The sequence below is a fragment of the Anticarsia gemmatalis genome, chromosome 18, assembly GCF_050436995.1.
Source record: "Anticarsia gemmatalis isolate Benzon Research Colony breed Stoneville strain chromosome 18, ilAntGemm2 primary, whole genome shotgun sequence".
Taxonomy (NCBI): Eukaryota; Metazoa; Arthropoda; class Insecta; order Lepidoptera; family Erebidae; genus Anticarsia; species Anticarsia gemmatalis.
In genome coordinates, this window is record NC_134762.1 from 1,214,107 (window position 1) to 1,241,362 (window position 27,256).

Consider the following 27,256-nt stretch of genomic DNA (forward strand, 5'->3'; position numbering starts at 1 on the left):
GGTGTATCAGTGTGTTTATGCCCGGCCTTTTTTATGTTGATATGAAGAGTTTTTTATGCTACGGTTGTTTGCCCTCCTAGAGTAGCGAAGGGTTAAAATATATAGCTGCAATATATATAAAGCTTTTTATAAAACATTTTTCAAAATTGTACATACATTGTGTAACTTACAACAACAGTTTTGTCAACATAATATCATAGACGTCATATTAAGTTGCTTATTGACAATGTTGTTTATTAATTTAACTATGAAATTATTTTCATTTGGTACTACTGTAACCAAAATAGCACAGCCAGTTATATAAATGATGTAAATAATAAAGGAATCATATCAATTCGAAAAGTTTTATTACAATTACATTTTTGTCACTAGAACAAAGTAATTATCTAAAACATTAATGGCTACGAGACACTTCTGCTACATTTCAATCACATATTATTACATTTCTTCCATATAAGTATGTATTTCAAATTATCTTATGAACTCTATTATTAAAATAAACAAGACTTATGATCTTGTTTAATGAGATCAGCTGCTTTCTCCCCAATCATAATCACAGGTCCGTGAGGATTTCCTCTAGTAATCGTTGGCATCACACTAGCATCAGCCACTCTTAGGCGTTTTACTCCATACACTTTTAATCTCCCATCAACAACACTACCCATAGCGCAGGTACCTGCATAATGACTCATGCCTGTGAACATACATGACGCAAAACACTTCCAATATTCATCACTGCCTACATCACTATTACACATAGTCCCTGCATCAATCAATTCAGCTTCGAACTTCTTAAAATGAGTCGTATTCATAACCCGTACAAAGTCTTTTACATATTTGATAAGGTCTTTTAAATCATCTTCGTTTGATAAGTATCCAGCAGACACTATAGGTGGGTCAGTAGGATCAGTACTGCTAAGTTTAACCTCTCCTCTGGATTTTGGATTTAAATGAATAATTTCATTAAACATTCCAATCTTTCCTGCTAAATCTGAATAACTGTTATCGCAGATTCGTGAACTTAATCTATAACCAAAAGAGCAGAAGTATAAGTAAATTTTTGTAAACGCTAAATATGATACTGTTTCGTAGTCTGGATATACTTGACATTTGTCTAATGCTGTGTATCCGATTAAAGGAGCTGCTAGGTATTTGTTAGGATTCACTGGTGGTTTTTCTGTTTCTTGCATTGCAATTGGTACTAAAATTCCTACGTGGTCTTGCAAATTCTGACCAACTGGTAAATCTGATATGACATCAATTTTCTTACAAGACAGTTGTTCTTTAGGTCCTATTCCTGACAGCATTAGTAGCTTTGCAGAGTTGAATGTACCAGCTGATACAATAACTTCTTTCTTCGCATTGATAGTGATAGTTTCTCCGTTTTCAGTCATAGCTTCTACACCTACAGCGTTTTTATTGTGATCGAAATTTATTTTTGTTACCAAAGTGTTCTTTAAAACGTGCAAGTTTTTGCGATCTTTCACCGGTGAGAGAAAAGCAATAGCACTACTTTGTCTTACTCCTGATTTCATATTGAGTAGCGCTTTGGAATATCCCATACCGATAGTCGGATCTTCATTAATCTTATGACCGAGTCTTTCGAAACTTTTGAGTAAATCGTCTAATTTTCGTTCATCTCTTGTCAAAATCATATTTCCTTCAGTATTATGATTGACTTTATCTTTAGCTAGTATAGGATCTTTAATATTTTCGCTTTTAAGGAAGTAAGGTAGTACATTCTCCCATTCCCAAGTAGAATCATCAGTGATATTAGCCCAGTGGTTGTAATCAGTAGGATGACCTCTCGTGTGAATCATGTAGTTCAGTGAACTGGTTCCGCCCAACATTTTTCCTTGACTAGCCTCAAAGATTGGCTTTGCATGGCATTTTTTGATGTTTTTGTCGTAAATTGTCGTGTAGTTCCAGTCAAACCGGGATCTCTTTAGAAATAAAGAGAAGCCAGGCATCTGTAAATATAATCAAATGTTTATGCGTGACGTTAAAGAACACGTTTATTATTCCTGAGGTTCAAAGAGACAATAGGTCATTTAGCCTTTATTTTTACACTACAACTAACAACAACTAACTTTTGTTGATCTTTGCAATACTAGGTGTATTTGTACATCCATACTAATATTATAAATGCGAAAGTAACTCTGTCTGTCTGCTACTCAATCACGCCTAAACTACTGAACCAATTTGCATGAAATTTGGTATGCTACGTTATCATCACGCTACGACCAATAGGAGCAGAGTAACAGTAAAAAGTGTTACAAAAACGAGGAAAATTCTGACCCATTCTCTCTTATGTGACGCAAGCGTAGTTGCGCGGGTCAGCTAGTTCTCTATATTTTCTCTTTATTGATATCAATAGTCTCTGCTTCGCTTTATCATAATTTTTTTCTATTCATTTCTCCACCTAATAATGACCTATTTTTTAGCTCAATTCCATGAGCACGCTAATGAGTATACTGTTTTAAATACAAATGGTTACAGGAGATAACTTACACCAGATTCCATAGGCGGATCACCACCAGCCTCTATCAGTAACACACTGACATGTTCATTCTCCGATAGTCTGTTAGCTATCACACTGCCCGCTGTGCCCGCTCCCACTATGATAAAGTCGTAAGAGGAACCATCTGGAAATAAAGAAAATTCGAACTTAATACAAAATACACTTAAGATGTTTTAGTAATGGTACTTAAATTAATAACTGCTATTATTTGTGCTTTATCTGTATTTTGTTTTATACTTATAAAATATTTAATAGAGAATCTTTCTAGTTTTAAAATTATAGTAAATGTTTCTTGAAATTTACACGTAACAAAGGCCAAATATCCATTATAAAGGCTCAAGTATATCTGTTAGATACACTTCCGCTTAAACAAACAATATTGATGAATCTTAGCATGGAGATAGTTGCAGACCCAGCTCAAACATAGATTAGTGTATTTTGGAAAATAGTCCAATTTTGAAAGGACTATATGGGTTGAAAATAGTCAATACTATAGTTAAATTAGCAGATGAAACTTCAAACGAAAATTCTACGCTAATTTACTACAAAAATTTCATAATATTAAGATTACGAAAGACTTCTAACAATCTTTATATAGCTTTTCCTTGACCGTCCAGAATGTTGTTCAAATAATTCATTAATATGTTTCGTGTTTAATCAAGGAAATTGTCTCGTGCTACAGTTATATCCGGGCTTAACCTACCCGGGTCAATCAGAGAATATGGGGTATTGGGGTATATCTCGGTATCTGGGCCAATTGAGATATTTACTGATATACTTGTAATAGTACGGTTTGATAAATATAGATTTTCTTTGTAGGATAAATACAAGTCATGAGTAAGTCTTCCATCATTGAATCTTTTGTACATTTAATTGGTAGGTCGTAAACGGTAGTCATGTTTGTGAAAATTACAGGATCTTGGGTTTGATTCCCGAGTCAGGTAATTTGTTATTAGGTTTTATTGAATTGTGATTAATATTATTAATGCTAGTTTGGTAACGTGTCCTATGGGTATCTACGGCAATATGGTAATAGTTTCTTACTCTATTGCGTGGGACCAACATTGTTATTTGGAAGTATTTTCATTTCATACAATTCTGCCGACAAATTCACGTAGACAGGCGTGATGCGATGTATTTTGAGTATTAAGTACATTTTAATATAATAAACGTACAGCTATAGAATAGCCAAATCAAATATTTAATGCCAAATAAAATAATTGGAATATTTAACCGAATTTAGCAATTCATTAATACAAGGCTAACATCTTACTCATTACTAAAAGGTCCTAAGTACCAACATACATTTGAAATATTTCCGCCACTCCGATTACAAGCAATAATAAATGAAACTTCATTACTTAGTACATTTAATCAGTGAAGAGGGAACTCCAACTAATATCATCTTGAACCAATTTCTTAAGGACTTTTACTTTTTGTTAGTATAAAACTTTTTGAAGTGTTTTAAATGGAAAATCTATAAGCTGATTTGCAAATATTTTATTTTAATTAGAAATATGTATTACTATTTCAAATAATTTGGACAAAGTTTACGTAATAACGAGCTGTGATAGCAGAGTGGTATAAGTTGACACCTCCCACGCAAGTGGTCGCAGGTTTGAACCCGAGGCAACACACCAGAAATAACTATCACATGCTCCAACGGTGAAGGAAAACATCGTGAGGAAACCTTGTATGCCTAAAATTTGTTTGAAACATTTATTAAGGGCATGCAAAGTCTCCAACCTGCACTTGGCCAGCGTGGTGGACTAAAGGCCTAACCCCTCCCTCATTACGGGAGGAGACCCTTGCCCAGCAGTGGGACATTAATGGGTTAAATTTATTTATTTATTTATTACGTAATAAATGATATTTTGAATGTGAATAACAAAACTAAGTGATGTAAAGTTAGCTTTGCTTGCGTGTTAACTCTCATCTTAATAATTGATATTGAAAAAAGCATACGTTTGTCACCGTATCATCAAATCACATTATTCTTTCTATATTTTATCAAACTCGGCACACATGATTTGTGTTGGTTTATTCACATTTTTAAGTGCCTTTGTAATCCATACTTCCATACTTAATATTATAAATGCGAAAGTAACTCTGTCTGTCTGCCTGTTACTCAATCACGCCTAAACTACTAAACCAATTTGCATGAAAATTGGTAAGAAGATATTTTAATACTCGAGAAAGAACATAGGCTACTTTTTACCCCGGGAAAATTACGCATTCCCATGGGAAAATTCAGGTGGCGGACGAAGTCGCGGGTAAAAGCTAGTATATTATAAAAATACAGATATATTACGTTAGTCAATGTGTGTAGAACATTTAAATTATTATCTACAGTTATACGTGTTCACCGAGGCATTGAAGTTTATGACCCTACGTTCGTACGCTCACAGCAGAATTCTTACTTGATAGAACTACATACATTGTTTTTAGCCTAAAATAGGAATTCATCTAGAAATAGGAGGCGCCCATAGCCAGTTGCGCTCACCGGTCGGTAAACGGTCTGTGGGTTAAGCAACCGTTAGCGCGGTCATTCCATAGATGGGTGACCGCATAGTGGTATTTGAGCTAGGCGTCTCCGTGCTTCGGAGGGCATGTAAAAAGTCGGTCCCGGCTGATGTCTACTAAGATAAGAGTCGTTAAGCCATGTCAAAGGCCTTTCGGGTGGCTTGAACAACTTTGACACTAGGTTGACCACTAACCATACGACAAACAAACATCTAGAAATATAGATACACAAAATCACAGATTTTTCCGTAAAGGGAGAGACGTAAGGACGCCACTTACTAGCATTCCTATAACTTTAGTAGTTAATTTTGATGCATCAGTTGGATAATTTATGCCGAACCCAGAAATTTAATACATTATATTTATTCGTTATTGCACCTTTTACACGTATTACTAAACAGATCATCGCGTAAAAGACCCGTTTAGCAACTAGCCAGCTAGAACTTCACTGAGCTATTCCACCAAATTAAGTTAGAGCACTTACCATAGACTTCAGCTTGCTTTGGCCACAAATAGGCAGTGGAGTTCAATAAAGCTAAGTAAGTGAGGCCTAGTTGAACCTTCTTGATCTTGGAGATAATCACCGAGGAGTACATTGTTCCAGCTCCTCTGTTCTGGAGTTAAGATCTGAAATATGGAGATAAACATTTTAGACAAATGAGTGAAAATTAGGTCTTGCCTTTGGAAGAATAACAGTTAAAGTACCTAAATATAAAAAAAATATTTAAAAAATGCCACATTGTACAATGGTCATTTCAATTAAATATGTTACAGTGAGATAAGCTACTTTATTCCGGAAATAGATTATAACAAGTTTTGAATAAATCATGCGGGTAGAATTTGGTAGGACAGTCTCTTTGGATGGTCTATTATCACACAACACACACTAACCGAATACCAATTAGGTACAACGGATTATAAATCAAGTAATATATTAATTTCAAGTTAAAGTATTTAACCGACACTCTTCAGGTAAATTGAAACACAACACTAATAGTTAATTTAGAATTACCTTAAAAAATTGAGTGTTGAACACTCGTCACTGAAGTCTACTACTTGAGGAAATGTATCACAATAATCTCATTTCCGACTTGTTTTTATTTAATACATATCTTTGTTCCTCCAAAGTGCTATTAAAATATAATTGTTAATATTCTACCGCCTCTGATTGGTGGAAATGTTATGCAGTGGCGTCAAACTCAGCTGTGATTGGTCAGTTTGATATACACTGTTTGTTGACCCGAGTAATGATCGGTTATATTTTTAAGTCCATTTTTGAGTTATTAATTTATATATAGCGTGTTGTTTTTTATACGTGGGAATATTATACATGTTTTGGTTAAATTTATTTAACAATATTTACTTTTTATAAATTTATTTTATTGCCACTAACTGCGGCTTATTAGAAAATACAATATACTTAACTATTACTTGATTCTATTTCGTTTTTAATACTAATTTTATTATTGCCGACATTTTTGATGACCATTTTAATCCTTTCTTATTTTTGTTAAAAAATGTATTTTAAAAAAACACAGACACCAAACATTCATTACACATATCAACATACCATACATCTCAAATTTGTTCCGTGTGCAAAAAATCGTTACATTCCCTAAAAGAGTCCTATCTTTGACCCAAGTCAAAGACTGGGTGAGAGTGCTTAAAGCCCTCCAAGGCTATTGAGGTCCTCAGCCAGACACATAGTCCTCCACCTGACATGGAGTGCTGTTAATCCTGACTGTTTCTGGCCTCTTGGAGCCGTGAAAATAGCGAGGAAATAAAAGTTGCGTGGTTATATGTATGTAGGTGGTTTTATTGACGGTTCTTGTGTACGTATTTTTGTATTCTTTTATTTTGGTTAGAGTCTTCTGTTGGTTATTTCTTTAATGGAACATTGTTTTAGATTGCTTTAACATACATCATTATAGATTTGTTAGGAGCAACAAAGTTTCATTCCCGATTTAATTGTTTAAAATAAGCGTGACATTAACCTTCTTTTATTTGTATAGCTAGCAAAATATGCTTTCGCTATTAAGCCTAAATAATTTCAAAGATGGTAATGACAAGAATAAAAAAATTAACTTCAAATCTTACCATTTATATTGTGATATAAAGTTTATTTTGGAGACCGCAACTTTGATAAAAAATACGTGTTCTTTACTACAATTTTTTACTTACTACAGAGCACTAATAGTTTCGTAGTAAAGGCGAACGGCAGGTTTATATGAAGAATTCGTACAGCTTATAAAATGTCATGTTTAGGTTTACTTTTTGTTTTAATTGGTAGCTAATATGATAGACAAGCTTATTTTAAAATTCTTATATTTTTAAAAGTTGGGAGGTAAAAGTTATGTCCATTTTTAGAAGCCCCGATAGTTCGCTTAATTGCTCAGATGCTGTCAAAACCATAATTCAAAACAACAGCAAATTGGCGGATGCGTAAACGTCAGACGAAAAGTGACGTCTCATGAGATTTTCTTTTTCTTTAGTTGTCAACAAATATAAGCCATGGACCAAAAATTATTATTTAAATAAACAAATACTTTCTAATTAATCCGGACTTCTAAAAATAATACTCCCAAATAAAAATAAGTGACTTAGTCCCCTTAATAAGTGGTGCAAATTCTGTTACGAAACAACACAAACTTTAAGCTGTACGAAATCTGCCGATCTCCTTTCTACATAGAAGAAAACTACTTTTAACAAATAAACCACTTAGTAATATCAAGAAGTCAGCTTAAACGAAACCCATTAACTAGAATATCAATACTTCATTCCCTCCAACCTCCGCCTCCCAATTAGTAGGAATTCCAGAGTTTGACCATTTGTCACTCTTTCAGCTGGCCTTAACGGGCGTCGTAAATTTCCGGATGACATCGCCAATGTTCGGGAGTGAAGGCTTAACGCGTTCTTTGAAGTGCCGGGACGGTACGCAAATACGGTATGCAAATTGAATTGTGTTGCGAATTGCGGTCACCCATCTATTTACTGCTTGGGGTTATGGTGCTTTACTTTTAGTTAGAATGAACTCAATAATGCTAATTTTGAGTAATGGTAAAATCTTTACGGTATTCGTCGTTTTGGTATGTATAAAAGTAAATCGGAAATATTGTAAAATGCCTCTTGAAATTAAGCGACGTGTTAGTTTATAGACGTTATTAGCATAGTTTATAAATAGATCATACTGTCTGTTAAAACTTGGAATGGATTCTATTTTCGTTCCAGCTGAACTAATTATGGAGATGCTGAGTCTTCTCAAAACTAATACTCCGTGCTATTATGTAAATGTAATAACATCAATTACATTAAGTAAATAAATTTTACACTGACTTTCTCAGATTTATGTGATGATTAAAAAAAGTGATCATTTTTCTATAGGCATAGGGCAATAGGCTCGCCTCTATTTCATGGGACTAAAAATGTAGAATTCAAAACGAAGGCATATTTTTCAAACACCTCTGCATAAACTTTGGATAACTAAGGAAACTCAAAAACTAAACCACCTGTATATAAATTCGCAATTACACAAATACCTAATAACTTTATTCTCACGCTCATAATCTTAACACGATTATTTTATTAATATTATTAACAAAAGTTTTGTTTGTTTGTTACACAAGCAAGTAATTTGTTAAGTAAATTGCTGTAATAACTATTTACAGTTAATTTGTAGGATAATGTTGTTCTCACGGGCCCTGGAGATGGCTTTTATGATTTTGTCCTTGGAAGGTTAATGAATTAATATTTTAAATGTGGCACGTGAATATTACTAAGTGTTATGTAGATTGCTTTATATAATTGTCATATAATAATAACTCAAAGGCCGGTTTAGTTAGTAGAAAAAAAATCATTTTTTTTATTTCATTTCTGTCCCACTGCTGGACAAAAGTCTCCTCCTTTATTTTTCAATCAAATGTAGTTTGTTATTATTATTTAATTTTAAATGTAGTTCATAGTTTGAATCATTTATGTTTCCTTTTTTACTTTAGTTAAATAAAAGGCTGCATTTCTCTTAATAAAACTGTTTAACTAAGTCCTTTACATAGTAACAGTAGTGGACTTGTTGAACAGTTAATTACAACTCAACCTTGAAAGGAAGATAAAAAAAACTACCTGAAAATCAAAAGAACCTACGCATTTTATAAGGTAACCTAATAAAAAAGTATTATTAGTATTATTATTAATTTATATTACTACCTTAAAAAATTATAGCCTGCAAACCACACACCGTGAAACGTAGGCAGAATTCTGACCGATTTAAAAAGTGATGGAGGTTTTTAATTCATTGCGGAAAATCTTTAAAAAGTACTTAACTAAGAAAAGGAATTAAATATCAAAATAATGTCATTGGACAACTCACATGCGGTCATTTGATTCCAAACTAAGCAGAGCTTGTTTTATGTAATCAAATAACTGATAAACATACTTACATACTTCCAAATACAAATTAATATAGATACATATATTAACAACCAGGCTCAGAACAAATACACGAGCTCAACCTAAAGATTTGTCCCGGCAGGTGGAATTCGAACCTACCACACGCAGCGTTACGGTTATTGCGAAGAGGTGACCATTTTAACCACTGCGCCAAACGTGCAATTAAGAATTTATTGTATAATTACTTCAAAAATTATAGTCTACAAGCCACACACCGTGAAACAAACCTTCTAAAGCCCAGAAAAAAGTCGAAAACATCTTTTTTGACGTCGGTTCCAAACCAAAAATAAGTCGAGCAGGAAAATCCTCGTACTCGAGTGAATATCTTTACAATGGTTCACGGCAGGTTGCACTTGCCAGGGATTTGTATCACACGTCCCTTTTGTATCGCCACTTCGAATCTGATTCTCGAAAATGTGCGAATATTCTACGTACGCAGTATTTTAAATGTGGAAAAATTTGTCGTATCTTGTGTGAGTAATTATTGGTAGTGTTATGTAATTCTGTCAAGGCTTAACCCCTCCCTCATTCTGGGAGACCTTTAGTATAGCAGTAGTTGGTTATAGCTATGTTTTTACATAATTATATTGAAGGATTTTACATGTCATTTTATTACTGAGATCTGCAGTTTTATCGGTAAATGTTGCATTATTTTACCTTAAATTACCAAAAACTTTTCATGAAAATATTGCCGAAGTAAAATTTTACCATTATTGTTTTTTAAGACATTTTTTTGTTCAGATATAGATACAGAGAATAGCTAAAACAAACAATCATATATGTATAAAATTTATATCTATCACACCATAATTTCTATTCATATTACCTAAACACGGTAACGGTTAAACAGCTAACAAATTATACACGCATTCAATCACAACAGCTCTGTAAGTCTAATTACTACTAAATACATCAAATGTAACTAGTTCAAACAAGCCTAGTTACCAAAATACAGCTTAAATACTAAATTGGCTTCATATGTACAGTATTTCCAGAAAATGTATTTGGGCAAACACCAAACACCTAAATGGGAAAATGTTGGCCATTTTCAAAAGTTATTAAATTTAATACACTATGTTTTTGACGTTATAGCCGTATGGACTCGCATGCTGAATTGTAACGGTAAATTACGAGAATAATTTACACTAGAACGCTTAGCCGTGCCACTGTTTTAAGGTTTGTGTTATGAGCGGGTGCATTTGAATTTCGGGTTACGAACAAATAAAAATATTTATGTATGTTGCTTAATAAACTGCTTGCGGCTAGTGCGTTCATAAGTTATACAGAACGCCCAACCGTTATAGTGGTCCAAAAATGAAAAAAAATCTTCGGAAGGCAGTTTTACCAGTCAGTAGATACTGTCGATTAAAGCAGAATCATTGAGTTATAATTGTTTCAAGTTTCTATCGGTGGTAGAGGTCTGATGGGCAGCTTCATATAAAATACTGGTATCTATCTATATCTGGTAAGATTGGAAGACGACTCTTACATAGTTGGATGAAAGGCTAGGCTGATGATAATATTTTCAAGATAGGATAAATGTTTAAGAATTGATTTGACACCACTAGCGCGATTTTGTACAGTCGGTACTGTCGAGTATCGAAATTTTGAAATTTAGAGTGTACTGCTAAAATATTTCCTACGACGCCCGTCAGAGGCGCGAGATTTTCATACAAAATTTCTCGATGAAAGGTCGGTTGTCGGTAGTTGATAGTAGTAGAGAATCGAGCTACTAGATTGATCACAGAAGGGGAAAGAAAACTGTTGTTTTTACATAAATCATCTCTATGCCCAAGAGAGTTTAAGTCAAATGCATAGTTAAATAACTTGAAGTAGATTTCAAATGCCTTCAGATTTGGAAAAAATAGAAAGAAATAATAAAACAAGGAAAAATACGTTTGAATATTATTTGTATGTTTTATTTATTCATCATTTCATTGTTTGTTCAAGAATGTAAGCGGCTTATGAAGAATCTCGCGAAATCACTTATTTCGTAACTGTTATTGTGAGTGATATATTTCTTAGAATATTGTTAACATACTTATAACAAACGTTCCTATGGATTTTAGTGTTTTGTTGCTTTTTATTGTTGTAATGCAAGGTATTTACAGATATAGTATTATATTATTTTATTTACAGATGTAATATTTGTTTATCTTAAGCCTCGTATCCACTAGGCAACATTTGACGCGCGACATGTTGCTCAACATGTTTCGCAACTTGTTGAATGTTGACGCGGAACATTTGTTTAACAACGTTGTCTGTCCACACATTCTTCAGTCGTCGACAACATGTCGCCAGAGGAACTTGTGTTGATTTCAGCGGCAGTGGTTATAATTTTATCGAAATCAAAAAGAACATTGTTGTGCGTCACGTCTCCACTCGACAACAATTGATGCTCAACTAACGATGCACTTTAAACAAACAACAAGCCGCGCGTCACGTTGCGCGGTAGCTGGCAACGTCGCGCGCTGTTGTGCAGCGTTGCCGTACATGTTGAGATTCACGTGTCGCGCGCCAAATGTTGCCTAGTGGATACGAGGCTTTAGTTAGTGTTTTCTCGAACGAAAAAAAGACAGTTTCACAACGACTGAATGTTAAAAAGTTAAACTTACTAGTGTTTTAAACTTAGCGTGTAATTTTTTTTCCTCCCTTATGTGTTATGCACTTATTAACTAAAAAAAATACGTTTTATTTGCATTCTGTCGTGACCTTATTCCATGTTTTTGTTGTAAAAAACATGTTGTGAAGAGATTTGGCAGATGACTTTGCGATCTTTCGCCTGCTTTACAATCCACTTAGGGAATCTTACGTTCAACACTGCTACATTATTACTAACTATTAAATATTTAATTAAAAGTGATTCATAAAAATAACAACTTTAATATGTTATTATTCCATAAAATAACATCTTTTAATAAAAAAAACGGCCAAATAAAACCATAATGTGTCAAGTTTTCCAAACATTTTCCATCAAATCGCTATCTGCTACAATCTTATACCAAACCAAAAAGCCACCATGCAAATTTCCGACTAAAACCGGGTATAACTGGCATTTTTTATGAATAATGCTTGAATTTTATCCGCGTTGAGTGTATGCTAATACTCGGCCGGTTAATGAATCGTATGAACTGCTATACGACCATATATTCACGGAAGTAGGTTCACTATTTAGTTTTGTTTTGAACACGATAAGCGATAATCACTGGTAATGTTTTTAAAAAGTATATGCATTTATATTTTGTTTATTTCTTAAGTACCTACTGTCGACTGAAAGTAAGTTAAAAATTCGTTTGGCAAGTTTAACATGTAATTAGTTGTAAGCTACTTTCTAGTATTACTAAAACGGGGTTCGAACCTCTATTACGGCCCGTGTAAGAACAGTAGCGCGATTGTCGACAGTCAGTGCTATCGAGTATCAAGAGATTGAAGTTTAAAATATACTGTAAAATTAGTTTTTTCGGAGTCCGCTAGAGACGCTGATCAGATTTCAAATGAAATTTCTCAATAGTTAGTTTTTTCTTTCTTTGTCGAATGGTTAGTGGTCAACCTGGTGTCAAAGTTGTTCAAACCGCCTGAGAGGCCTTTGACATGGCTTAACGAATGTTATCTTAGTAGACAACAGCCGGGACCGACTTTTTACGTGCCTTCCGAAGCAATGAAGTCCTGAAAGTGGGAAGTAGTTTTAAATAATTAATCCTCGACCACTTGCGTGAAAGGTATCAATCGGGTATCACTATCCGCCAGTTATATTCTTTCGGTCACAATCCTCATCGATTGAAATACACACGCCACATTTCCTCATTCGTGAAATGCTGTCAACGATCCGAAACTGATATGTTTACAAAACAAGATTTGTTTTTTCACTGGCTTGAGGAAACAGACGCTTGTCCTATATGAAAAATTTCCAGACAAGCCACTTAACGTCTACAGTTATGTAGTTAGCAACTTGTTTTCTGGAGAAGATAATTATTTAATAAGATTGGACGTACTTTTCATACGTAATTTTTTGTGATAGTTTATTAAGGTTCAGTATAATAATATTATCGGATATATCGAAAATAATACGGATAAAAAATTGCGTGGCGTTACAAGTCGTTTTTTTTTTAATGTCATTTTGTATACGGACAACAATTTTAACTGTGGCCACTTCAAGGCATGCGTAAACTTTATACCAAACATCATGACAATCAACCTCTATATTATGTTCATTGTCCTCAATTTACAGTTATTACTACTATTGGTAATAATTGTAAATTGTCACCCACTCTTTAGTCGCAGACACTATTAGTGGTGCTATGGGCCGCTTTCTGTGGCCAGTTAGCACAAACCCAATGTAGGGATATTTGTTACGTGATACACGTGTAGGTTTAATGCGTAGATGTACTGTGTTTACGCGAACTAGTCGTAACTTTAAGAAAGTAAATAAAATATACAGATACCTACTAACTACTAGTTAACCTTCACCTTGAAATTTGTTAACAATGTATTTAATATTAATATCAAGCTTGTTACTGCCCAAACGTAAAGTCAGAAGTGAAAAAGCATCTCGGCATTTGGATTTGGTTAAAAAAAAGAGACCTGCCGGGCATATATCGAGTACGTCATCTCAACCTGGGCAGCTACTGACTATAAAATTTAAAAATCATTAGCCCTACCCGGGAACCAAACAGTTGAGAATCGAAGACACTTTCGTTCGGAATACAGTTTACAGGGATAATCAAATAATCTGAAGGTAACTAGAACAAAAAATATTAAAAAAAACAGACACCCACGTAAAATAATATTCTTCTAATTATAGTCAAGGTAAGTCATTGACCTTTCATAATAAAACAATTGTTATCATGTTCTTAATTGGTCTGTTGCCTTATCTGACGTATATAAGGCGCTTTTTTAATTACTACAGAGATGTAAAATGGAGATTTATTTTGAAGTAATTAAGAGGTCTTTAGTCTTGTATTTTTAATGTCAATGAACGTGTAAAGTTTGTTAACACGAACGCACATTAGAAAAACATATTTTTCGAAAAAAGTCAACAAACGTTTTAAGGCTAAATCATGTACTAAAGACATACAAATTATTATAAGACTATAAGTAATCCTGAAATTATTAAATATTTAAAAAAGTTGAGAGTTAACAGTTGGTAGTTTTTGGCAGAAATCGTACCAACTGGGATAATTGACAACCCTCTGTAAATTCCTCTAATTGTTATTGTTTTGATTTAATTTATTTAAATTTAATTATTATATCTAGGAACCAAAAAAATCTACATCTAACCTCTGTTTTAACAATAACATTTATTACTCTATCATTAGCATAAAGCACGTCTGAACCATGTAAATAATCTATATGCAGTGACACAGTCGTACATTCCTTTAGAAAACAACTTTATTAGATAAAGAAAAGACAGTTCAATACTTATGCTCCTTTTCCACCTCCAATGATCTGACAACTACCTGCAAAATGCAAGGGAAAAATATCACCTTACGTGCTAAGAGATAAGCGTTAGCGATTACTGAAAGAACAGTAAGTGTCGCTTTCCTAAATACAATAAACAAACGTAGGCTTGCACTCGTATTCTAGTGCTGCTAATTTGGCAGCTGCCATGAATTAACGTTATACGGCTTTAAATGAAAAGCGGTGGCGAGAGCGATTTGATATGTCATTCGTTAACAAAAATCTTTTTTTTTTTCATTGCGTAGGCCTTTGAAATTCGACGCCAACAATCATGAATAAAAAGTATTAGTGTCACCATAAGGGGCAAGTGGGCGAGGTAAATTCATATAATTATTTAGTTATGTCTTAATTTTCTAGATTTATAATCTTGTTTACATAAATTGTCATAATTATTAATGTTAAGCCAGAGATACAAAATTCTTTCGTTGCCTGAAAAGTTAATATTGTCTGAAAAGGTGGTTTTCCAATCTAGGTAATCTAATCATCGTAAACTTCAAAGCGCTAACAAAACTCATCTTACTTAGAACCTACAAACATTCTGGAACTCAACAAATCATCTGAACTCCATCAAGAATCAACAATAAAAAAACCTAATCTCCATTACATACAAAATGCAGAGACTCACAAAGTAGATACACTCAGCGTCTTTTATAGGTCCTTGAGCGATGTTTACGCATCGAATATATTCGCGGAAGTCTGTAACTCCTCCCATACAACGCTTCGTTTAGAAGAAGCATCGTCGAAGTGGCTGTTAACCCCGTTTCGGGTCCGTTCGCATGTGGTTTTTATTTCTTTGGGCTTTCACTGATCAACTTAGTGGAGTACACAGCCTTTCAATTAAGTGATTAAGGATTTTTAGGACGGAATTTGCTTGGGAGTATTGATGGGTTTTGCTAGTTAGGGGATTGATTTTTCATTTGTTTGTTTAGCTGTGAATTTGGTGGGGATTTTCGACTGCCATTTTCGGGGTGTATTTTATTCAAGGCTAGTATTTTCGTTCGTTTGGAAAGGTTTCTACTTTGGTCTATTTTGGGTGATATTGTTACTGTAAGAACGTTAGCTTAAGTTTAGTAAAGTAGAATTACTAGTACTCACAATAATTATGTTAGATACGCACTTAGAAACACTATCTGCTCTCATAAAACAGTATTGTTGCAATAATGTCGGAAAACTGAAATACTATACCTTAAAGATTTTGATGTCATTGTCTCTACACAATCAAAAAAGAAACACACCATAAAATTGTTTATAAAAAGCTGCAATAACCTTTACATATATGACAATAATACCAGTAATAATAACATTATACTTAGAAATCACCACTTCAATCATAATAATAACATGAATATAAAAGCCCATACATCATGGCACTTGACATAATACACATTTGGCAACACTGCAAGCGACGACCAGTCGTAAATATATGCTTGTGACGTTGCAGAAATGTTACATTACTTCAGTTCTTTTCAGTTGTTATATTATTAATATTATGTAAAATTATATGATAAATGAAATAAAAAATCTATTGTTTTTTAATTAGTTTGTATATCACGAAGTTTGAGCATAAATGATCATAACTTTAATGCAAAGTATAACATAATCTAACCATATTTTACGAAAATATCCCGTTAAAAGTAGTTTTTGAGTCGGGTAGAAACATAAACCTGTAGTTTGTATCTTTGTAAAAGCCCCGGGACAAGTGTATTTTTTGTGTAGGAGTACCCTTAAAATATTAATAAATGGGAAATTGTTTCCTACACTGTTTACTGTTCCCAAAGTTAAAATATCCTCAATTTGGTGTAAAATAAACTACTTGTTCTGGTTGGATACATTTTTGCGCCGAACTATTTTGATTTCATTAGTCCCACGTTTGGGCGCCAATTCCCTATTAGCGCCCAACGGGGGCTTAGGCTAGGAAATTTTAAATTAAATTTAGGATCCTGAATTTGTTAGCAGTTCTTTGATACGGTCGTGTCAGGATTAGTTAATCTATAATAGGCTGGGAGAATTAGCAAAATCTGAACTTTATCCTTCTATGTTATTTTAGATTAAACCTATTTCTGGACTATTATTGTGTTAGACTCGTAGTCATATCTGGTTTAATTTAGGTTGACTACAATGGCCTGAGACAATCCTTCGCTTTATAAATCTGGATATTACATTATTTTTTGTTTGGCTGTCTAGTAGTAAACTTATTGTAACGACACGTTTGGCGCAGTGGTTGACGTTGTTACCCCACCTAAGACAATTATTTGTGTGATGATAATTTTTGCGACTGTGTTTTCCTATCAGTAGGAAAAATCGATTCTAAAAGGCATTAAAATACGATATTGGCACAAATGTCAATAATAAAACTGAACCGTTGACCATGAACTTTGACTTCATAACACTCATAAATAAAAATCTATTTTAAAGCAGTAAAATCAAAACGCAAAAACACACCAAGTTTCCGGAAACGTTGACACAATCAGACGTTGTTAAAACACCGACAAATTGTGAGACAAGCAAAGCTTCCTAATCCGTACTGAGGGAGTCTTGCAAGTGACTTTGCGGGCCGCCGGCGCAGAAAATTAATGTTACAAGTACGTTTAAAACATCCGATTGTCAACGAATCTTTATTTGAATTCTTGTGGAATACTTTTTGTTGTTGGAAAGTAAATTGGATGACAGAGCCTTGTGTTTCGTTGGTAACAATACCTTCAAGAATTTTAGTACACGAGTTATTTTTACTCGTGGTTTGACTTTGTACTGCTTATTTGACGTTGTTGTTCCTTAGTAGCTACCTTTGGTTGCTAGTTTTAGGTAAAATTTAGGTACAGTCACTCAATTCTCTATTACTATCGACTACCGACAACCGATCAGTCATCGAGTAATTTTGTATGGAAATCTGATCAGCGCCTCTGACGGGCGTCGTAGAAACTTTTTTGGCAGTACATTCTAAATGTCACAATGTCCATAGCTAGCCGGTTGACGGTAGTAGTTTTGAAGTAGTAGTTAATGAATATTCAAGTCTATAACATTTCTAGTGAGTAGTTTAACCGATACTTAACCAGGCGTAAGTTGCTCACCAATTTGTTTCTCTTTCATCATCTTAATCTGGTGGTTAATCGACTTTATTAACAAGTAAAAAAGAGCAAGGCTATTCAAAGTAGTTTGCCATTTCAACAAAAAGAGACCCTGCTATGTGCCCTACTACTTTAATTGTGCCATATACATTTCCTATCTCACAATGAATTTAAGATATATCCACCTTTCACCTATCAGTAGTGCCAAATTAAATGATACAGAATTTCCTCGACGCGTTCATCATTGAAGTACAGCGATGATAAAATTGTCGTGTCTATGCCGTGGTTACACGCTTCCCTGGACTGCTGCGGTTACGTGCATGTTGCATTGATTCTGCCACGCGATGTCGAATACACGTGCTAATAACGTATTGCAATTGTACACGGCTACTGTGTATTCTAACGGAATTGAATTTTGCAGAATTTCGCCCTACATTTATTGAGCTGTGATAGGTATTGTTGAATTTTGGAGTTTTGTTTTGCAATGTTTTATAGGAGTGGGTGTCAGTTTCATTGAATTGTTATACATACTAATAGCAATATACCGTCAAGTTCAGGCCACTGTTAACCAAATATTTATGACAAAAAACTGGCTGCAAATAATGTTACGCACGCAATAATTACTAAATTTTAATATCCATATTTCGAAATATTAGGTACCGTTTAATATTTAGGGGTCAGTATTGAATACTTCACTTCCAATAATCTTGAAAAAGCTACTCTATAAAAATATTATCAAAATAACTGAATAAAATTAAACTTACAAACAACACAACACAACAACTTAAACTTACGAACAAAATTAAACTTACGAACAAAAATTAACTGAAAAAAACTCACATAGAAACCTATAACTAGAACTATTTATCATAAAAATAGTTTCAACTAAAACACTTCAAATTATAATCAACTTTACTTAACTCTGCCAAACACCACTATCTTTATCCACCTAATATACAGCATCAACACTATACTCGTATTTTCTCAGATATTAGTCTCACTAAAATTCAAGGCACAGCCTATTTCTACTAACCCTTATCCATATAAGTATGTTAAAACACTATTATCATACATAACAACGATATTCGGGTACTTTTGGACCCTAAAAGGTACTTGTTGTAGGTATTTTGGACTCATAATGAGTACGTGACCATTTGTAACGAGGTGTTAGGCCAATTTGCAGTTAATTTTCATACGAAATCTCTGTACCTTTTTCAAGAGACATTTTTTCTAAGTATTTCTAGTATAAGTGAAATGTTGTACTACTATTATGTTTCTTACATAGGTTTACATAGGCTAAAAACGCGTATTATATATACGCTTTTACGAATCGTCATAATTTAATATTTATTGAAATGTTGTAGTCTTATGCATAAATATGGACTTGGAATTAACAACTAAAGCGATGTTTATATGTAAAATGTTAAAAAAGAGTGATAGGCATAGAGCAGGGGTTCCCAACCTATTCTTAGTCAGGGACCACTTTTATAATATTCTTGTTAATAGGGACCACTATGTAAACATATTATTTAAAAAGTATAATAATCATCCTGAAATTTTAACATCATTCGCGGACCATATTTTGACTTCCAAGGACCACTGGTTGGGAACCACTGGCATAGAGAAAGAATTTTCTAAGATATCTTTCTTAAAATACAAATGAATAAAAGGAGAGCTGCTAGTTAATATGTGGTGCTGGAAATTTGCCATGCGTATTGCAGGCCAAATTCCAGAACCATATATTATTTCTTTAACAACATTTTCAAACACACAGATTTTAGGATATCAGATTTTTCATCCGGTTAAATTACCTGTTTTAACCAACTAATACTGTAAACTAATCAATAAGGTAAACCGTAACTAGAAGATACTAGAACAAGTTATTTATCCAATCCAGATTGAATTAATTAAGCACCTGATTCAAACTTGTCCGTATAAATTAGAATCTTTCCAAGAATTTCGAGTTTTTAATCAATTTGGCCAATATTGCTAAACTTATTTTATCTACTAGCTGAGCTGCGTGGTTTTACTTGCGTTCAAAGTTCTTTGTTTCAGCTGCTTGTTGCGTATTCAGGTAAAACCTGGTACTCTGTCCGATCCTAGGTTTTCAAGTATTTCATTGAATAATCTTGTTTTAAGATTTTTTTTTGGTTCATCCATGAAATCTTAAATAGACTTATAAGACAAAAATACATACTACTTAAGAGCCAAATTCATCAGAATTTATTATTAACTAGCTTTAACCCGCGACTTCGTCTGCCACCTGAATTTTCCCACGGGAACGCGTTATTTTCCCGGGGTAAAAAGTAGCCTATGTCCTTTCTCGGGTATCGAAATATCTCCATACCAAATTTCATGCAAATTGGTTTAGTAGTTTTGGCGTGATTAAGTAACAGACAGACAGACAGAGTTCCTTTCGCATTTATAATATTAGTATGGATTTGGTAAGTAAACAAGTACATAGATGAATATTCTAACAAACTTTCGCATTTATAATATCTGTAGTATTAAAATGAAAATTCGATTTTATCGAAATTACGGCATCAAGTGCTAAATCTGTTCTTTCATAGCGGTTTAGTAACTATAGTTCCTGTAGGTGTAATATCTCATTTATCAAACAGAATGGCATCCTAAACTACCCTTAGGCTGATATTGGCATCAATCATTTCACTTGACAGACTTGAAAATTGCGTTACGATGTCATTAGACGCAGGTGGACAGTGGGAGGTTGGTTTTAATAGTCGTTTTATTATGTTGTTGTAATTAACACTAGCATAGTTTATTTAGATTGTTAAGTTAAATTAGTGGTAAGGTATAAAGCAATATTTTTCCCGTTCAAATTATTGAATAGTTTTTTATGACACTGAATATTAAGGGACTGTTTGTAGCTAGTGGTTAATGTAGAATAATTTATACGATGTATAAAGTGACAATAAAAGTATAACCAAAATTTCTAAATTTTATAAGTTATTCAGAAGAAATCTAAACTGTTATCTCTACAACAATTTATTTAGGCATGTCTACTACGTGACACTCTAGCCAAAAGGGGATACCTAAGACCTTGAATTCCTTAAAAAGTATATCGTACTAACATTTAGCCTCTCTGTAAAAATTCCTATAACTTACTAAAGTTTCAATAGAACTGGCCTAGAGAACATTACAGTACAGAACTGGAAAAGTACTCAGTACTAGCAATTGGGACCACAGTTCAGTTGTTTTTTTCAAAAAGTATGTAACTGCCTATCGCTAGTCCTGTCGTAACATTTCAGCCTATAAGAATGATGAAACAGATAAACAAAATATTGCAAAGTTAGCAAGTTGAAGAACGGACATGTCACGTGCGTACAAGACCGAAATAAAACAAAGTGAACTGAATGTTGACTTCGCAGATTGCAAGAAATCGAATACAAAAAAATGTTTGAAAGCTTTTGTGAATGGTTGGAGCTGAATATCGACACGGAGAACACAATATTTTGGAAAAAGATTCATTATTTAAAACCTTGTGCGGTTACGATTGCGATTTACGAGACGATTAATTATTTAAATCCATAATGACTAAGCTATGTCATTTTCATACTGATACTGAAGTTAGATATTAATTGCTCATTTAGTCACCACGAAAATATACTTGTGACGTCATTATGTCAGTTAATATTATATTAAAGCAATAGCAACTAGCGAATTACCTCATGTCACTTTATCAAACTCTTCTATTTGCACCTTAATTTTGTCACATTCTCGTGATTACAACGTGGTTCGCAGGTTTGTAATCGGCTTAGCATAAAAAGTGTTTAGGACATTACATAAAGGGAAAAGATTTAACAAGTAGTAACGGATTTACACCACACATCCCTACACACACAAAAGCATCTTAGATTAATACTCCAAAATTTGTTCTAATTAAAACAGAACTATCTTCTCGCACGGACCGTGGAAGCCACAATTTATGCAGCCGACTGGACCAGGAAATTAATCTGGTTCAGTGTAAACAACCACAACGTGTTGGTTTACTGCATCGCTAGTGGCCGTTTTTTGTTAGTTCAATTGAAAGAGGTTGCGTTTTGTAAAATGTTTTGTAAAGATACTGTTAGCTAGCCCGCGGGGATAGACGTGTGGAGTGATTCTTCAGGTAACAATATAAGGTGGTAACTATAAAATACATTTCAAAAAAGTAATAAACATACGTCTGAAGATAAATTTTAGAAGAAAGGTTTTTATAGATTGTTGAAAGTTTGTTGTTAACCTAAAGGAGTAATTTGTGGTAAACGTAAAAAAACTAGTTGCTACCTAATTTACATACATTTTCACGATTTGTTTTAGTATATCGCCAATTCTTTCTGATCACTGATAAAATTCAATTTAAGTTTCCTTAACTCATTCATTGGCTAAGCTTAATTTATTATTCACTAAAACACCAAATTCTACTCCAATAACCGTTGATTTTAACTACTACAGTTAAAGTTAAATTACAATAACAAAAGTGACACTCTAACTTTTAACTCTACTATATCTAAAATCTCTATTCCAAAACATCAGTCCAATCCAACATTCCGTTGATAGACCAGTCAGTAAGCCAGGCTTTATATATTTCAAGTCTATCTCCACATCCCTGCACTATGGCAGCGAAAAAAACTGCTCGTAAAATCCGGGAAACATTGCGTTTGTTCTACATTTGTTTATGGGAGCCGTTGCCTCTGCATTTTGTTTATGGAAAGGGTAAAGCCTTCAAATATGTTTTGTTTTGTTTGGATTACTTTTAGTGAATGATAGAAGAATTTTTGTGATTTTGAGTTTAACTCTCGATGTCATGAGTGAAGTAAAATAAGTGTGTAGTGATTGTAGCGAGTAGTTCTTTGGTTTTAATGCCCCAATAGTAGAAAGGAGTGATTTTATGTGTGCATAATTGATAGCCGATGCAAAAAATATGCACCATAGTTTTTTCTTAAACAGGAAAACAATGGACATAAAGTGCAACCAGGACTGCCATCGCGTATCTCAGTTAAAGACAGATAATTTGAAAGCAACTATGCTGTACATTCTTTCCCCACAAATTACAGTGATTAACACACACAATTCAAAGCATCAATGTATTGAATAGTGATTATTATAACATAGATTATAGCGCTTAACTTATTATGTTAAAGCTGCAATGTACTGCATAACATCTTAAACAATTATTTAAAGATTACGGAAAGAACTCTATTACTTACCTTTAACACTGCATAATATTATAAATACTGCACTATTCAAAAATTCTCCAGGAACAAAGCGTTTGCTTGCTATAAGGATTCTAAACTAGCCAACACACTGCTACACAACTAGAAGACCCCCATTGGGAATGTAATCAACATGTCTGGCGGAATCCCTATGCACCGTAGTGCAGTAACTCAAGGCTGTTAACGTTTCTCGAATCGTTTAACTAAACAGCATTTCTTATTCTTTAGTAACGTATAATGCTTGGTTATTTAGGCACTAAATAGAATTTAAAATTTATAAAAGTAAAACAGTCTGTTTTTAATTTCTAAAAACTGCTACCGAATCTTTTTAACACAGTGATGCGAAACTTATAACTGCACTCACTCATCCACAATGTATCCTCGGCGAAGGTTGCTTAAAGCGATGGTTGTGGTGTGAATATTAAAAGGGCAATGGATACTTAGATTTCTATAATTTCAACTGAAATGTTCTCAGTAGTAGCTCGTAAGTAATAAGCTCGCCCCCAGTTACAGAAGCCTACATTGCATATTTTTAGACGTGAGTGTATTTCATACATATTCTCTGCCTATATATTGGATACAACCGGGCTGATGATATAAACAAAGAAAGTATTCGGCCAAGAATAAAATTGCTTCTAATAAAGATATAAAAAGGAGTCAAGTTCCAACAGATTACATGAAGTTTGAAACATGAACTATTCTATTGAGATCAAAGTATGTAATGTAAAAAAACTTTCACAACTAAGTCCATAAGGTTTTCCTTGCCACGTCTCGAGTTCGCAGTAATATACGAACTTATATTTGTTTAGGACGATCCAATTTAGATACTTTAATTATTGTAAAATTAACTTTCTATTTTTGCTTTTCCACGAAATGAGGGTATTAGAGAGTTATAATTTGTTTAACTCTTAAAATAATATTGAGATTATGATGATTCAGTTTAATTTGGAAGATAAATAAATATTAAAGGAAGTTTATCTTTAAACTTAAGCACTTCGTTTATAAAGTAAACTTAATTTTACTAACGTTTGAGATTAATGACCATACGAACCGCAGACTGCAAGTTGCAACTGCAAATTACTAATGGCAAACTGCAACTGCAAACCGTAAGCAACATAGTCTTAAAGAATTGTGAAGTCGTCAATGTTGTCAGACTAGAATATTTTTTAAAGAAATACGTAAAAAATGGCAGTATGCTAGTCCTCTTTTACATAGGACTAACATTGTTAATGGCGAAACGCCGGTGTACCTTCATACACCTCTGCCTAAACCTTCAAGTATCATGTATGTAGGTACGTAAAAAATGCTGTATCTTTTGCAGTACGCAGTTTCAGTTTACAGTTTGTAATTAATTTCCAAAAGTAATACCTGTAAAAATAATTGAAGCCTAGAACAGTTGATCGTTATTTATATCCGCAAGACTTAGCCAGAAACGGCCAGTGTTTATTGAGAGCAAAGATATTTTGTATTTAGTATTGTAAATACCCAAAAATATATTACTAACAATGTGGAATTAAACTGCAATTGTATTTGCATAAGAGCCAACTAGTATCGCACTTCGAAGATCAATCTTGCTTAGTCCAAATTGCCTATGTGATCTACTATTATTGGAGTCACTCCAGCCAAGCTTAGGAACAATAAAGATCCATTTCGATTCATTGGTTCCTAGATCCAGTCCAATAAAATTACTTCCCAATGAGACTCCAGGCATTTCTGGCGAACTTCCAACTAAGAATTTTCGTTACGGAAAACCTAATTATACTTTTGCCCGGCTCGAGAATCGAACCGAAGATAAATTAAGTTGGTATCCAATAAATCTTTTTCGGCCCTCCTACCTATAAATTTGGTCATGCGTATAATCGGTTGAATTTCCCATCGTCTTGTGAGCCCTTGGAAATTGCATATGGTTAGGTACCAAGGGTCTGTAAACTGATTTGATAGTAAAAATATTTACAGCAATATATATTTTATTAAATTAGGGATTCATAGTTTGTTGAAACCGGGGCGAGAATATGTATTTTTTAAATATTTTTAATATTGATTATATTATATAATATTCATAGAAAGTCAGTGAGGAAATATTTACTGAATTTCGTTTCATCATATCCTTATCACTAAAAAAAATCTTGACTATTTCTCTGTAAAGAAGGGTTTTTCTGAGATCGTTGTAATCTTACCAAATATTTGAAGCAAAAATACTTTTCACTCCATTAAAAGTGATGTAACGGTGACTTTAAAAAATATTACTTAAAGTACTCAGTATCAAGTAGAAACCTACTGCTTTGCCTAAAACTGCAGCACTTATGTGATTAAGTATATCCTCCTGTGTAAACGAAACGTAGATTTCATCACTAATTTCTAACTATACTCCCTACAGTTACTCTAACTACACTAGACAAATAGTAGCCCACATTTCCGTATAGTCAAGACGAGGGTGGGATTAACGCTGACTTGTGGGCACCAACTTGTAAGGCAGATTATGTGTGGGTTATGTGCACTGGCTCCCGTTAATACACCTGTGCACTTCTGCACTAAGATATTAAATAACTTAGTACTAGCTTAGCTGTGGTGAGTGCTGATGTTATGAATTGGTTGGTCTTAAGAGATGTTTTAGGAAATTTTGAAGTTTTTGACACCAAAATATTATATTTGTTTGCCCGTGACTTCGTCTGCGTGGTTTGTGACTTACTACAGAATTTTATATACAAACTTTCGTTGCCTATTTTATACCCTTGGGGGTAGAATTGATCAAATTGGTACAAAGCATGCTTACAAGAATGAAATTCAAAGTGTATATTGTCAATAAGCAAAACTTTAAAATGCATTATTTTAGCCAATGAATGCTATGCCTGCTAATTTTTTTATGCAAAGTTGATTCAATACGATATTAAAAAGTATCAATTGCTATCCTAATTGTGTTTTCTAAGCTAAAAAAATAATCAAATCTCTTTTCTATTCTCAAAATCAAACAGTGACAAAATTAAGCCAAGCTTATTAGATTTCTTCAACAAACCGCAAGATTGGGTCCACTCAATTCGTAATACCTAATTTGAAAAACTTCAATAAGGTTCCCAAGACTTTTATATAATCGAAGTGAATATTAAAGTTTCAAGAGGCACCAATTGGCAGTATTCTAAATTTGCTTACTCAGTGACTACCAAGGACATAGCAAAAATCTTTTAAAAAAATGTTTCACTAATAAAATTAAGCTTGGTGTTATCAGTGATAGAAGAGTGGTATAAGTTGGCACATCGCGCGTAAGTGGTCAACGGTTCAAACCAAGACAACATACTAATTAATTTCGGTGAAGGAAAACATCGTCATCAAACTTTGCATGCCTAAATTTAATACATTTATTGAGGGTATGCTTGCAATTTATATTATATTTGTATATTTATATATGCAATTTAATGTATAAAGCGACATACACTGATAATATCGGCGATGTCTTGAAAAAAGGTTAGGTGCGTATAGTACTCGTAACCGATGGTCCTGTATGACAAGATGTATGGATGTGAATGAAACAAGGGAATATTGTAAGTTTTGTACTAAGTGGCGTTCTTTGCTTACCCCTAAGATAATAATTATAAGAAAAAGGCGTGATTTCATAAATGTAAGTTAAATTCAGTTTTATGAATGAAATATTTTCTTATTTCGTATAAAAATAATATAAAATTATACTGCTTAGTTAGTTGCTTTTGAGATATTGTTTTTCATTGATTTCGACTTTCGAACTTAATTTATTTTTTAATTTAGTCTCAGTTTTCTAGTAATATTCTAAGGTGAAGAATTTATAAGCGTGTTGAGGGTCAATTATATTTCAAATTACGCTTGAAATTTAAGCTAGAAATATTTTATATCAAAGTTTCTTTGATAATAAAACTACATTATAAAACCTCTAATTAACCAAGTAGTTTATGAAACTAATATTTTTTTTATATTTTTAAATTAAAATAATAGCTAGTATATTTCAGTATTGTTCGATGCCAAAATCAATATATCACTGGCCGAATACCTGAAACAAGTAGGGT

At 33.4% G+C, this 27,256-nt stretch overlaps 2 protein-coding genes across 3 annotated transcripts in view; one reads left to right on the plus strand and one right to left on the minus strand.

Moving 5' to 3' along the window:
* The window catches only part of LOC142980614 (uncharacterized), a 317,796-nt gene that overhangs the window by 160,250 nt on the left and 130,290 nt on the right, over positions 1-27,256 (plus strand). The window lies entirely within an intron of this gene.
* LOC142980552 (ecdysone oxidase-like) lies at positions 391-6,221 on the minus strand. The gene is made up of 4 exons (XM_076125999.1): positions 6,057-6,221; positions 5,529-5,671; positions 2,512-2,645; positions 391-1,970 (listed from the first exon to the last, which is right to left on the minus strand). Exons 2-4 carry the CDS (start codon positions 5,638-5,640, stop codon positions 492-494), a joined length of 1,725 nt encoding a protein of 574 aa, XP_075982114.1. The 5' UTR covers positions 5,641-5,671; positions 6,057-6,221; the 3' UTR covers positions 391-491.

Coding starts and splice junctions, on each gene's coding strand:
- LOC142980552 (XM_076125999.1), bottom strand. CDS start 5,640: ATGTACTCCTCGGTGATTATCTCCAAGATCAAGAAGGTTCAACTAGGC. Junction 2,646..5,528: donor AAAGCAAGCTGAAGTCTATG/GTAAGTGCTCTA, acceptor CTTTATTTCCAG/ATGGTTCCTCTTACGACTTT. Junction 1,971..2,511: donor ATCCGCCTATGGAATCTGGT/GTAAGTTATCTC, acceptor TTATATTTACAG/ATGCCTGGCTTCTCTTTATT.